Source organism: Anas platyrhynchos, chromosome 19, assembly GCF_047663525.1.
Source record: "Anas platyrhynchos isolate ZD024472 breed Pekin duck chromosome 19, IASCAAS_PekinDuck_T2T, whole genome shotgun sequence".
Lineage (NCBI taxonomy): Eukaryota > Metazoa > Chordata > Aves > Anseriformes > Anatidae > Anas > Anas platyrhynchos.
Window position 1 is genome coordinate 9210615 of NC_092605.1, and position 14178 is coordinate 9224792.

The window sequence follows — 14178 nt, forward strand, 5'->3', positions numbered from 1 at the left end:
TGAGAGGTCTCAATATTTAAAATAAACCCAGCGGAGGGAAGATCTAAGACAATTCCTGAAAGAACGAGTTATCACCTTTGTGCTGGCAGTGAGTTACGCGTTGGTACGTTATCTCATGAAGCTCTTAAAGGCAAAGTTGAATGGAGGCAGCTACTGCATTTAATGTCACTTTAGGAGAAAGCAGAGGGAGAAAGAGGGAAGAGGACATCCTTCATCCTTCTGTAGGCCACTTGGTTTCCTAGACAACAATGTTAAATTGATTTTAAATTGCAGAGAGGAACAAAATGTCCTAATGGCACAATTTTTCCTTACCTCCTCCTTTCCTACTAAGAAACTAAACTCACCTCCTCGATTTATCACAAAGAAAAAAAGTAAAGAAGAAAAAAAAAGGAAGGACATCTATGGGGTTAGACCGGGCAAATCCTCAAGCAACATACACGTGTCAGCCCCTTCTTATTGTGGGGCTTGCTGAGCTGTTTCCTGTGGCTCTGCATCTTCTGGAGACTTGAATGACTGTGAATAAAACAAGTTGCCAGTGACAGCGCAGTACCAGGAATAACCTTTGTGCTCCGTGCAGTCAGGAGATCACAACACAACTTTTTTCCAGCTCTGAAACCTTCCGTTTGATCACAACACAAACAGAAATACATCTAATCGACTACTCTTCTTTACCCCACTACTGAGAGAATTTACTCTGAAGCATTTTGGGCAGGGCAGTAATTAGCACTACGTAACTTCCTTCTGGTATCATCTGGTACCATAAATTGCATCTGGCCATGCATTTGTGCATTAAATAACAGAATGTGCTGTCTTAGAAAGAACAGAAGCTATAAACTTAAGATCTGAAGATAACACTGGGTTGAAGTAACAGGTTGAGTATGAAGGCACAGGGGAGGGACTGAAACTCGTTAAAAGAAAACACTGCAGCATAGAAGAGAGACACCTGTAGAAAAAAAAGATCAGGGTGGGAAAAAGCCTTTGGAAGAAGGGCTAAGATTTTAAGAACCTGCAAAGCAGTGGAAAAAAACAAAACAAAACAAAACAAAAAAACAACAGAGATGGTTACTGGCAAGATGAAAAGAGACGGAGGAGTTAGGCGGCTCTTCAGTCCAAAGGTAGGACTGCAGCTCTGGTTAGGCACAGCAGAAGGAGATCGCTCAGGACCATCTGTGCTACAGCCAGAGCACCGTGGAGTAGAGCCCAGGCTCTCTCGAATCCATTCCCAGGCTGTAGCCATGAGGCACAGCACTGCTGTCAGGCTGCAGCAATTACACTGGGGTAACACAGCTCAGTAATTACTGGTAACTGTGGGATGGATGATGTCAATAATTTCTAATAGATGGACTTGCTTCAGGTACGACCTAGCTGAAGTAACTCAAACTCATGAGCCTCGTGCTCTCCTGCAGCAATCAATGCTTTCGTCTACCTTGTTATACGCTCAGCGGGTCTCGGAGCAGAGATTCTGGCACTTTTCACAAGTATTAAATTCACTTCAGAAATACAGAGAAAATTAAAAAGTCAGGAGAAAAGGGGAAAGAACAAGAAATCGGTACATTTAATTTAAGAGGGTTTTGGCACTGCTCCTAAAATCCTCTCTGCTTTTCTCCGCAGTGTCTGGCTTCTGGCAGGACTGGAAGGTGGCCTACATTACACCTGACAAACTCTGATCCTCAGCCATTTCTAACAACAGAAATGTATTAGCTGACTGAAGCCAGAGAATGTCTCTTATCCTTCTGAGTGACACATGTCTGCAGCAGTGCTCAGAGCATGTCCTCTGCTCCAGGAGCTCTAACTCTTATTGCACGTATATTCACCCATGGTCTTTCCTCAGCCCTTAAACAAAGGAAGTTATAAAACACAGCTGTATGCACCAAGGATTTTTTAATTCCTATGGAAAAGTGAGTGGTGATTTTAATCCTCGTTCAGAAAGAAGGGACAGAAAACTTCAGTAAATCAGGAAAGGAGACTAGGGCTTCCAAACACCACATTTCCCTGTAATCTGTTGTGCAGGACACGCCGCAAACTCAGCCACAGCACAATATGGAAGACTTTTAAAGGGCTGTTACAAAACAGACCACTCTGCTGTCTGTCCGGCAATTTGGTATGCTCTTCCTGCTCTGCACGAGGAAGGATGTTGTATCAGAAAGAGGCAGATGAAACAAAGATAGTGACCTGCAGCGAAAGTGTCCCCCCACCCCCGTGCTCTGCTGTGGTTGCAGCAGTGCCGCTGTTGGAGCGCTCAGATCCCATGCAGACCACATCTCTGTGCAGAATGGTCATTGCGTCATCTCTTCGAATGATCAATACCAGAGAGCTCACAATGTCATTAGCAAGAGAATAAATAGATCATTATCTTCATTGGAATGCTACCTCCATAGAAATCCAGCAATTTGACATAACACAGTTCAAACACATCCTCCGAGCATGCCAGTGCTGAGGGGGTCAGGTGTGAGTACGCGCAGGCCTTCCTGGTGTAGCACACCACGGAACAGCAAACCCAGGAAATAAGAAGCCTAGGAGGCAAGTGCAAGGGCTGATGTGAAAAACTGAGCACCTTTTAAGTTGCTGCTGTAGTAATCTGTTAGGGCAGATCTGGCTCTAGATGATTATCTACCGCACTTTGCACTAATGAACAAAACCACCTCTTGATGCTGGAAGCACTGTAAACAAAGCAGCAGGACAAGGATGCACGCAGAGGAACAGAGGCAGCAAACGCTCCGTCTGGCAGAACAAGGTTAAAGAGTGGTGGAGGGAGGGACGCCGAAAAGGAAAACCAAGAATGTTCTCTTACCAGAGCCAGCTGAGAGCCTGGTGTGTACAACCTCTCCGCTGGTCCCAAACCATCACTCCCATTACTGACTGGGATGCAGAGCAAGGCCCAGTTCACGTTTTTGGAATGACAAATACATTTGCGACCCAGGTGGCTGCTGAAATAAGGCTAAACCGAATCTTGAAAGAACATCTTGCAGCACTTCCAGCACAAAGTTGCCCAGTACCTACATACACTGGTCATCAGAAAAACAGGACTCGGAGGATTTTGTTACCCTATTTTACTGAAAACACCTTGTGAATTCAGCCTCTCAGATAAAGCTAAACTAAGCAGCCAGAGGACCGAAGCCCTACCTTAAACCTCAAAAAAGACACAGCATATGTGAGAGCACATACTTCATCTGTGTTGTTCCACCATGGTGCCTCAGACCAGCCTGCAAAGGACTTGTTCTAGACATGGGAGTTCTGCTTTCTCTAAGCCATTCAGTTCTTCAGCTCCACTGAGATTCCCCATAAAGGGATCTGGATGAGATGTGAGCACTCACCCCCTAGCAATTCAACACATTTAAATAGATCCCTGTGGAAACAATTTTGGGCCTCTGACGAAGCAAGCTATGTGTAAAGCCATCAAGCAAAAATTAATTTCCCAAACTCATTGCCTAGGTTAGCTGACTTCTACAAGAAAACTGAGCAGCACTAAAATCCACAGCTGACTTGTGAGCGCAGGAGGAAATCACACCGCTGGTTCCTGGGAGCCCACCTCATGAGGTCTGTTAACTGCTTTGGGGATACCTAGCTCTCATCCCACTGAATGTTGATCCACGGGCTGTAAAATATGAGACGACTACTACAGAACAGCACCCTGCCATCTGTGGGCCACCCCGCAGCAGACCTTAGCGACTGCTCCACGCCAGTACATCCCCGGGGTGTGAAGGTGACAGAGCTCTCACTTCTGACACTAACCATGAGTTGCACCATCCCATAAAAGTGCCAAGTGGTGAGTCTTGGCTCAAAGTAATGAAAAACAGTTAAAAGGGCTCAACGTTTAAGTTGGGCGTGACCCTTATAAGGAAACCTACCTGACACTTCTCCTTGAGGTCCATGGCTATGCAATTCCGTAAGCATGTCCAGCAGAAGGGGATTGCTTCTCAGGGGAGAATGTCTCTCACATCACCAGCTGCGGAAACAGAAGGGGAAGCAATTAATCTCCCCATACCGCTGCCTTTAGGACAAGAACGCAATGGAATTCACATAATTCAGATTGTTCTTTAAAAGAAGGAGAACTGGGGAGCAGAAAGTGCTTCTAATAGTACAACGCCTCCCCTTTTACCCAGAGCTGATCCCATCAGCTTAACCCCCCCAAAACTGGAAGCAGGAGATGAATTGAGCTCCCCGCAGCTCCGAGTAAGAGCAGTAATTGCAGCCCTGACATACTTTCAGGCAAGCATCCAGAAAAAGCTGACAAGGTTCTGGATTCCACCAGGTGTTGGAGCAGGCTGTTACCCATAGCTATTTGTCTTGCTATTCTTATCTTCTGGGAGCTTTGTCCAGCTAATCTCTAATAGAGCCTGCAGTAATGATTCTTCCATTTGCTGCAAAACACTCCCCGTGACAGGGCTGTGCTGCTGGGGACCTGACCATTTTTATTTTAACAAACTGGGAATTTTTAACAAACTGGCAGAATTCAGCTAGGAAGCAGCTCTGGAGAGCTCCCATCCTTTTCCTAGCCCGTCCATCCCTTGATCTCCCATGGCATAAATTTGCTCTTTCCATAGAAACAAAAACATCTTTTCTGGTGCCCAGCAAAGGGTCTGTGTGCCTTGCTTCAGAGTATTCTCGTACACACACTGAGATATTAAAAGATTATGCAACAAGTGGTCTTGGGAAAGCCTGTTTGTTGGTTAATAACTCTAGTTTCTATTTTAACATCCCACACCAGCTCAGGGCTTGGACATGCACTTCTTGTAAATCCAAGCAAACAAGGAAGTAGCTAGTTCTGCAAATCAATCCCAACACACTTCTAGATACAGAGGGCTGGCTTTTGCCAGCGGGGCTTTATCACCCCAGACTACTGCACTGCCTTCTTCCAAGGATTCTGGCGATCCCATCCTTGTGACAGTCACCTAGAGCACTGCTCTGCGACGACTGCTACTATTACTGCGATGCTGCGTAATTTGAAGGGAAATAAAAGGCATCTAAAGCTCGCTCAGAAAGCCCCCGCTGCCAGGCCGAAGTGTTAGATGTCACTATTTCCTCTCGTGCAGGCAAGCAGTGCCCCTGCCTTCTGGGAAGCAGCAAGTATTCAGTCCTCAGGCTTCCTGTTCTCAAAGAACCGCGTGCAGCACAGCCACCAGCACCTGCAAGTGCCATTTGCTGGCCGCCGTCTGGCTGGCATGAGCCGCAAGTCTGGACTCTGCCCTACTTTTCTGTTCCGTGACCCCTGTCAATGTGCACACACTGAGGGAATGAAGCTATTTTCAGTCACTTCATATCCCTGCCAGGCCAATTAGCAACTGCAAAGGGAGGATCAGACAAAGTTACTGGAGCGAGGCTGACAAAGGGAGCTGGGAGTGGGAAGGAGGAAAATGCAGCTTTGTGCGCTGGCATACAGCAATTAGAGCTTTGGTATCTTGCTTTAACTTGAGCCTCATTTCTACAAAAGAGATGATTTTAAGATGGAGGAAACGGCCACTAACAATTAGAGGGCTAAGAAATAAATCCACGATTCTTCTTTTTACTCCCTCCCGACAGAAGATTTATTAGTACCGCAGGATTTATGCACCTCGCTCTCACTTGTTCAGACAAAAGCAAAGTGCCTGAACTCTCTGGATCTGGACTTCAAAAACACAATTATCAGTGACAAGACTGGGTAGCTGGGAAGCCAAAGTCACAAAAGCAGAGTGAGAAAAAACATCCTGAACTGTCTGTGCTAATCCCTCAGAGTCTGGATCAGCAGCGGTAGCAAGTGGCTCTGGCTGCAGGGCAGGGGCCACTGAGGGAGCAACAGGGCAGGAGGCAGGATTTGCTGCACTGCAGCGAGTGCCCCTCTGGGTTAGGCACCAGGCTGAAATGTGATCTTGAATGCAACACACGCCATGCCTTAAAGTTCAAGGCACACCACCCGCATGCTTAGGAACACCACCCCGAAGTCCCTCGGTGCTAGGAAGCAGGATCCACAGCAGCAGTGTTAAAGTAGGGAAGTCTGGTTGGAAAGAGGCTCCTTATCTAGAGAAATTCAAAAGCTGTTAAAATGAACAATATAAGAGCTTGCAAAGGTAATCAGTAGCGTATGCGGCACTGCTTCATCATCAAACACACTCAGGGCTTCTCCAAAATTGGCTGCAGGACAGCTGATAGTAAAAGCAAAGACAGGCTGCAATGAGAAACAAGCTTTCCTGAATTTCTGCACTAGGACTAGCATTGTAGCTATATAAAATGCAATTTGCACACTTTCTTTCAAATACATGCTTTGTCAAAATAAAAACTGCAAGATTAGTTGCAAGAATTATGTCATACAAACTAAAACCTCAGATGCATTACAGGGGTCTCACAAACACCCAGAAAACTGCTTCACATGACAAGAAGAGGAAGCAATTCCTGAATTCTGCAGGCAACTTGCAGTCCATCGATCTGCAGAGATGTGCAGCCATCCATCCCAGCTCTCCTCCCAGACTCTTCTGTTTCAGGGATTCCTGTAATTCCCCGCACTGGGTATGTGTCCCTCCATCACCCCTAGAAAACAGCAAGGCCGTGCCATGCTCTGGACCCATCCCAGGAGTTCTGTGCACTCCTGCTTCCTCTACACAAAACTATCTGCCTCTTCTGTCCTCCTTGTTCTTATCTCTCTTCTGTCTGCCCAGGCAATTAGTCACTCATGCTGTCAACACATTCAACTCTGCCAGAGAGCAGGACAGAAATGAAACAGGGCTGCTTTGCTGGAACATGTCAGTGGGCGTCACGTATTCAGCCGCAGACGATCAGAGATGCTTGAGGCTGCGGTTGCTCCAGTCACACACCTGAGGCTCCAAGGGCACCCAGTCTTCCCCTTTCACTTTTCCAGCACCCTCCCTTCTCCTCGGGATTCTGATGCCTGCAGCAGTCTGTGAGACTTGGGAATGGCTGGATGTGGCATTCGAGTGTCATCATGCTACAGCCAGGCTGGGAAGTGCATCCAAATCATTAGGTAGAGAGAAACCCAGCACAGCTCCCAACACATAAAATAACCCAGTCCCGTGCTCATATCACTAGCAATATGCTAACTCTGAAAATCCTGCATGCAGAACTGGGCCTTAGCCATGTGGAGAAGTCGGCACTACACGTTAGGATTTCTTTACTTTCTAAGAATGAATGAGTTCAGCTCATTGCTTGGTTTCAGCAAATGGATCTGCCATCCATGCCTTTTCAAACCCATAGAATACCTTCCCGTCACTCTGAACTCATTTCTGTTCAGAAGTGCCTTGATCTGAATATCAAGAAGTATTTGAAACATCCTTCTGAACATCAAAAGCAGAACTCTACAAAGCACCATTCAACTTTCATGTACCTAAGCATACTGAATGCTGTCTTATGCAGTCAGTGTATTCAGATGGGTAATAAACACGGCGCTTTCAGCTCCTCCATTTAAGGTCGGTTTTAAAGCATGGTAACTTACTCACACCATCAGTATAAGATATCACTGCTGAAATTTAATAAGAAACTATACAACACGATATAGCACACTGAACCTATAGACACCGGGAAAGAAAAATGTGTTTCAGAAGCTGCAAGTCTTTGGGGAGAAAAAGAAATCAAGCTAACGATAAGTGCTTTCCTGAAAGCATTCAATCACTGATTCTTTCGTGTTATTTACTGCAAATTCTCAACATAGACTATAAAAATGATGGGGACTCGGAACATTTCTTGCTGCCAAAAGTGTATTCCTCAAGAACAGAAGTCTGATCTGTCACCAAGAATAGAAACACGGGGGAACAGATAATAACGAAAAAAGCAGCTGCCTCCGAAAGCATGGCTTAGATTAGAGCTGATTGTTTTGATATCAGCAGAACCATACGGTCTTCCTACTCATCAGTAGCTGAGATGTCTGCCTGCTAATTTGCAATATGGTCACATTTGCTGATATATGGGCTTCCAAAGGTGCATAAAGTGATACTGTCAATTGATTTGAGAGCCATTGAGAGCACAGAATAATTACAGCAAGGCAGCTGGCAGTCACACTTCTTGGCTTTGCTATCAGCTTGTGAAAAAAAGAACTTGTCAAAATTTGGACCAGCTAAACATTCCCTGCCTCAATAACCCTGTACTAAAGACAAGGAGATTCATCCCTGCTTCCGAGAGAAACTGTGAAGTAAATGTATTAGTATTTGTAAAATGAGATCCTCTGCACTGGGGCTGTGTATGTGCTAAGTATTAGCGACTCAGCAGTGGTCAAGCGTCTCACTGGTGCGTGGCTGTGAAGAACCAGGAGTGCATTTCACAGAGGCTCCAGTTCCCTTGCTCAGAGAGAGAGACCTCTACCACCTTGAATCAGGAACAGGATTAAACTGGAAACAAACTTAAAATTTGTCTGCAATTGGCAAGTGTGCCTTTCAGGGTGAAATTATTTTTTGCTTAAATCTTACTTGCTGAGTGTTTTCCAAAATAAAAAATCTTTGACTCCTTCCTTTTTTCTTCACCACAGGACTTGAACATGAGACTTGTTCCACAGGACAGTGGAGACTTAAAACAAGAGCTGAGCAACAAGGAGGGAGAAGGGCAGTAAGAAATAGCTTTGGCACACAGGCCTCTGTCTCAGGTAAACAGCCCTCAGTCAGAATATCAGTTTACTTGCAAGATTAAGATTGGTAAAACAAGATGCTACACAAAAAGATGATACTCAAAAGAACACTTTTATTTGTATTGTTTTTTTTTCTGGTGACTTGAGAAGCAATTGGCAGATATGATCAAAAGAATGACCGAACTAGTTTAGTTTATTTTACTGTTTCCACAGGAGCTAACGCTGTTTCAAATTAAGGTATAATAAATCTGAAAATCTTTGTAGTGTTCATTTTTTCATTCTTGGAAAAAAAATAAAAATAAAAAGGAGTGTTTAGAGATTAAAGGATTGCTTTATCTTTTCTGCTTCAGGTATGCTAAGCCTGTCACAGAAAGACACAGCATGTATTCAGTCTGATTGAAAGTGAAAAATGCAACAAAAGGCACAATTCTGGAAGTTGTAAGGGCCCCTCCAGCTTCTGCAGAGCGATGAGACATCATCTGCTTTGTGGCATGATGCCTTAAATGACAACTGAAACATTTTACAGCCAATGTATGAAGAATTCACCGCAAAAGTGACAGCTGTCATTCATCATCATGACACAGGTTGCTATGGGAACCAGGATTTTATAACAACCTCTATTAAAAAAAAAAAAAAAGAAATGCCTGAAAATGACAAAAAGGCAGCAGCTCAAAGTAAAATAAACAAGACCATGCTGTATTTATAGGAGCTTCCTGCAAATCAATTTTTGCTGGTGTACACTGACTCATAGATAAAAGAGCAGCTTTTTCTCCAGTTTATAAATAAGGGTGCATAATTGCTTATAGTAATGCATAATTGCTTATAGTAAATCGAGGCCAAAAAAAACACCCTCTCACACCAACGTTTGCCATTTGGACATATTTACCAAATGTCATGCTGACGGGAGCGTGTTTTCTGAGTTCCCCAAAACAGACACAGCACCTGAAGGCCATTAGCAAGATCAAACTCATACATTCGTTCAAAACAAAGCACAGCCCTGAGGTGGAAAAGGCACCGTTCAGTTCAGCAGATTGTGTATTTTGATATTTTCATAACATGTTCCATTAAAGTTTTATGATGAACAACTGTGTTTAGAAACATGGCAGTAAGCTGACTCACTACTGGGACGGGGAATCGGGAGCTCTGTGCAGCTCCTTAACACCTCCTTTCCACCACTCACTCAAGGGCACTCTGGACAGAGCACAGAAGTGCTTTATTTGGTAGAAGCAGTCCCATTTGCAATTACAGGTGCTAAAAACCCAACCACCTGAGAGCAAACCCTGCCTCCCACAGGCCTGGGGGCAGGGCAATTTGCCAGTCCTGACTCTGCTTTTGGGCAACTCTACTGAAGGACTTGTGTTTTGGCCAATCCCCCGTGCCCCCTAGCCCTGCTGCTGGCCAAGCCCACCAGCACAGGGGTATATAAACCCTCACACCCTCACTAACCCTCAAGAATGTCTCTCTGCTTGGAGCGGGTGGGTCTCTGCAGTGCCTGCTGTGCCTTCTAGCAGCTAGGCTGGGTAGGACTATATCAGAAATGTGGGTAACCTCCAAGAAACAGCCTTAAACAGAGCTGTAATGTGAAGATTAGAAGAAAAACGTTTGTTTTCTTGGTGTTCCACTTGCAGTACCAATATTGATTTGTTCTGTGACCTAAGCTCAGTACTAATATCTTAATCTTCTCATCAGATAAAAAAAGGTTGGCAATGTGTTGGTGAAAAAGGTCACAATTAAGAATATTATGCAAAGTGTTTTGATGTGCTTGAGTAAAAGGCAACAAAGGAATAAAAAGAACACGAGGTATCTCGTATAAAGCCAGCAGAGTGTAGCTACTTTTACACATGCCTCTATTACAGGCTTCTTGGAAAGTAAATAGGTTGTGCTTGCCAGGTTGTTCAATTTTTGCTATAATTGAGTACGATGTAGTTCAACAGTGAGGTGGCTGCTAGGTAACAGTGTATTTATCTAGAGATTTGTGTTTTTAAGGAATCTCGAGTGTTTCATTGAGATTGTGCCCTGTATCGTTGTACCTCACTGGGTGTGAGCGGCTTGTTCAAGTATGAACTTTGTTCCCCAGTTCTTGGGGGAAATAATAGGATTTTAAGCAGATGTGACATAGGAGCTTCCCCATCTGTGATGGAAAAGTGGGAAGAAACAAAAAAAGCATTCACTACTACGTTTACTGCTTGGTTGATGCCTCAGGAAGATGGATGGATGTGGGAGGTTCATCTGCTGCTAACTTGGTAACTTTAAATGCCGATGAGACAAAGTTAGGAAGTTTTCCATGGTACGAGGTTCCTTCTGCAACAACTCTAAGTTTTAAATCCCTGTATAAAACCTTTTTCTGTAGGTGAGCACAAAACGGTGCTGCCACGGTGTGCTGTGCCACCAGCACCGGGCACAGCCCCAGCCGCAAACCTGCCCATCCCCAACCTGTTTTTGCGGGGCCCTGTGGCCGCTTTTGTCGCTTGGAGGCACAAATTCCTGTCAGCCTCGGGCTGAGAGAAATTCTTCCTGCTAGTAGCCGTGTGGGCCGGGCTGCTGCCTCACCCGGGCGAGGAGCCCCCGGCCGGGTGTGTTTAACCACGAGCACGTGTTGGAGCTCTTTTTTGGGGCTTTTTCTGGTGTGTTTTTGTTGTGTTTTTTCCCTCCTTCCCGCCCCGCTTTCCCCCTCTCCTTTAGGACCGCCTCAGCAAGGCGCCAGCGGTCGGGGGCTGAGGGGAGCGGCGCCGCTCGGGAGCCTCCAGCCGAGGGATGGGACCGGCTCCGGCTCCCCTCAGGCCTCTCCGGGCAGCCCCGGCCCGGGCAGGGGTGCGGGGGATCCCGTTTGAGGGAGCAGGGCCCGGAGGGACGGAGGAGCCCGGCCGCGGCCCGCCGCCCCCCCCCCCTCCCGTTACTCACCGGTCTCCGCCGGGCCTCCCCCCCGCGCCGCCGGGGCCGCCATTAGGGTCGCTGGCAAAGCGGGACGCCACGGCGCTGGGGAGCCGCGGTGGTGCTTCAGGGAGGTGTCAAGAAGCCGCTGTCTGGTTGGTGGGATCCCGCGCGGCCGTCCGGACGGAGCTCGGTGATTGGTGGAGGGAGGGTGGCGCGCGAAGCCGAGCGGCGGGTCCGGGTAGCCCTGAGGCGTGAGGTGAGGGCAGGGCAAGGCGGGGGTGTAACGGGCACGAAAACATGAAGGGTTATCTGGCGGGGAGGGGAAGCCGCTGCACAACCTGGAAAGGAAATCGGAATAGATCACTTTGCCTCTGTCTGCAGAGGGTTTGTTTTCTGAGCTCAGGGTGGGCTGGCTAAGCTGAGATGTGGCAGCCTTTCTGCCTTCCCTGGGATTCTTCGCTTGAGTTGTCCCAGGTCGTGATGCTCCCCTGTGGGGTTTCACAGAATCACAGAATTTCTAGGTTGGAAGAGACCTCAAGATCATCGAGTCCAACCTCTGACCTAACACTAACAGTCCCCACTAAACCATATCCCTAAGCTCTACATCTAAACGTCTGTTAAAGACTTCCAGGGATGGTGACTCCACCACTTCCCTGGGCAGCCTGTTCCAATGTCTAACAACCCTTTCGGTAAAGAAGTTCTTCCTAACAACCTAAACCTCCCGTGGAGCAATTTTAGCCCATTCCCCCTCATCCTGTCACCAGGCATGTGGGAGAACAGGCCAACCCCCACCTCGCTACAGCCTCCTTTAAGGTACCTGTAGAGAGCAATAAGGTCACCCCTGAGCCTCCTTTTCTGTGTTTGTCTGCACAGAACCGATGTTGGGTACTGTGTTAAAGTCCAGATGCCAAACTCTGATGCAGTTGTTTGTGATTTTTACAGTAAGGAGTTGCACAAAGAACAAGCTCTGTGCTGTTCCCCGTACAGATGAAGTTTTGGACAAGAATGTAGTATTTTGGGAGAGTGCTCCTCGGACACGGTGTGCCCTCACAGTGTGAGTTGAAGACATCTGACTGCAGGAGTTCCACAAGTTTGGTTTCAGCTCTTGTAAATAAAATGTAAATCCAAGGAGAATGAAGGCCACAAATCTCCTGGCTTTCCTGAGCTAGTAGGTAACCAGAACAATTTCCTAGAATCAGAAGAATAAAAATAAAAATGTGGAACTCTTAGCACACTTGGGTGACGCTGTTTTTGCAGTGCCTTAGAAGGAAATAATGGCAGGTCTGGGGAATTTTCTGGTGTAATTTTGACAATATGAGGAACGGGAAGAGGATAAATGAGTTACTGGAGCTGTAACAGTAACATAAGATCATGAGCTGTACTTAGTGCTGCATGAGCATCTTGTTAGTTCCTCTCTAGATTATTCCACCCCACACCAAAATAAAATCTACTTAATTAGTAGAATGTTTTAAATAAAAGGTCAGAGTAAAGATGCATCTTGAACAGAGATCCGGAGTCTGGATTATTTTGCCTGACACAGATTCCCTGTGGGTCTTGAACAAGCCACTAATAAAACCTGGTTTTGCTCACAAGCATTCTCTATAGAATTTCTACCACTGAGACATAAAGTAAAGGGCTAAAGGACTGGACACTAAACCTATTTGTGCCTTTATTTTGTCCTTGGTAAACTTGGTCTCACTGCTCTTCTCAGAGTGATTTAAGGCCCTGGTGCTCGTAGAGCATGTTGAGTCTGTGCAAAACATTTTCAAAACATAGTATTACAAGGATGCTTGGAGCAGTAGAAGCCCCCCTGAATTGGAGGATGTTGCTAATAGGTTCAGAAATTGAACAAGTGTCCAGAGAGCAACCTTGCCGTGAATTACAGTACTAGATGACAAAAGGAAAACTCTCAAAAATGCTGTCATGCTTAAGAGACACTAAGGTGGGATGATTTTTGAATCTGAACTTCAGTCTAAAGACCTGTTTTACAAGAAAATGCTCTTACATTACTCATCCTCATTTTTTCTTATTACAGAATTGCGAATGAGTGTTCTAAAGGTAGACAAGATAATGGCATTTCTGGCTGTTTATAGTAATATATTCTGGGATGGAAAGCTCAAATGGGTCAATCTTGCCTGCAAATTAATATCACTTTCTACGCGTGCCTCAAAATAGCTATTAAAACTGTTCAGTGGGTGCTTTGTTCCATGTCCTTGTACTTCTTGGAATTGTTTCACTCTGTAAAGGCATTCTATGTTAGTTGGGAATCAAATTTAAATGAAACAGCTACTGCAAGCCCTTGTGTATGCTCTGGAAATGCTTAATTTCATGCTCACCATGTCTTCAGCGCAGGGATATGCTGTCTTCTCTTGGGACCACAACATATGGGCAGAGATGTGGCTCAGCTTGCAGTAAGCTTCCGCCTCCGAATGGCTTGCTGTCCCTGACAGATCCAAGGGAACTATTTGACCTGCCTGCATGTGCCTTTCAGTCAGTCCTCCTCAGTGTGCTGCTGCGGGTAGAGCAGACATGAGAATTTGAGGAGGAGCACTCTAAAGCAGGTATTGTATGCAAAAAAAAAACAACAAATCTTTCTTTGCTTTTTTAAGTTAACCTCTGGCAAGATGTTGAAGTTGCATTTTAATCAATGTGATGAGTAGCATTTCTGACCAGTAGTGCAAAATTGAAAAATGAATTTTAAATCACTGAGGAATTCTTATTGTTTAGAAAAGGCAATTGCTGCATGTCTAATTTCTTCTCCC

General features: G+C 45.7%; 2 protein-coding genes across 5 annotated transcripts in view; one reads left to right on the forward strand and one right to left on the reverse strand.

Moving 5' to 3' along the window:
* The window catches only part of TMEM94 (transmembrane protein 94), a 50246-nt gene extending 38646 nt beyond the window's left edge, over window positions 1-11600 (reverse strand). For 2 of the 4 annotated variants that reach the window (XM_072025849.1, XM_027471487.3), the window contains exons 1-2: window positions 11444-11600; window positions 3849-3946 (exon numbers count right to left, since the gene is read on the reverse strand). In XM_072025849.1, coding sequence (XP_071881950.1) covers window positions 3849-3872 — 24 coding nt within the window. In that variant the 5' untranslated portion in view covers window positions 3873-3946; window positions 11444-11600. Of the gene's footprint in view, window positions 1-3848; window positions 3947-9988; window positions 10126-11443 lie in introns of those variants that run through there. The other 2 variants (XM_027471488.3, XM_072025848.1) reach the window with 2 other exon arrangements.
* A 2353-nt stretch (window positions 11601-13953) lies between these two features.
* Window positions 13954-14178, forward strand: part of GRB2 (growth factor receptor bound protein 2) — a 57205-nt gene continuing 56980 nt past the window's right edge. Inside the window, exon 1 of the mRNA XM_038165517.2 lies at window positions 13954-13977. The gene's annotated coding sequence lies outside the window, so the exon portion shown is untranslated. The remainder of the gene's footprint in view (window positions 13978-14178) is intronic.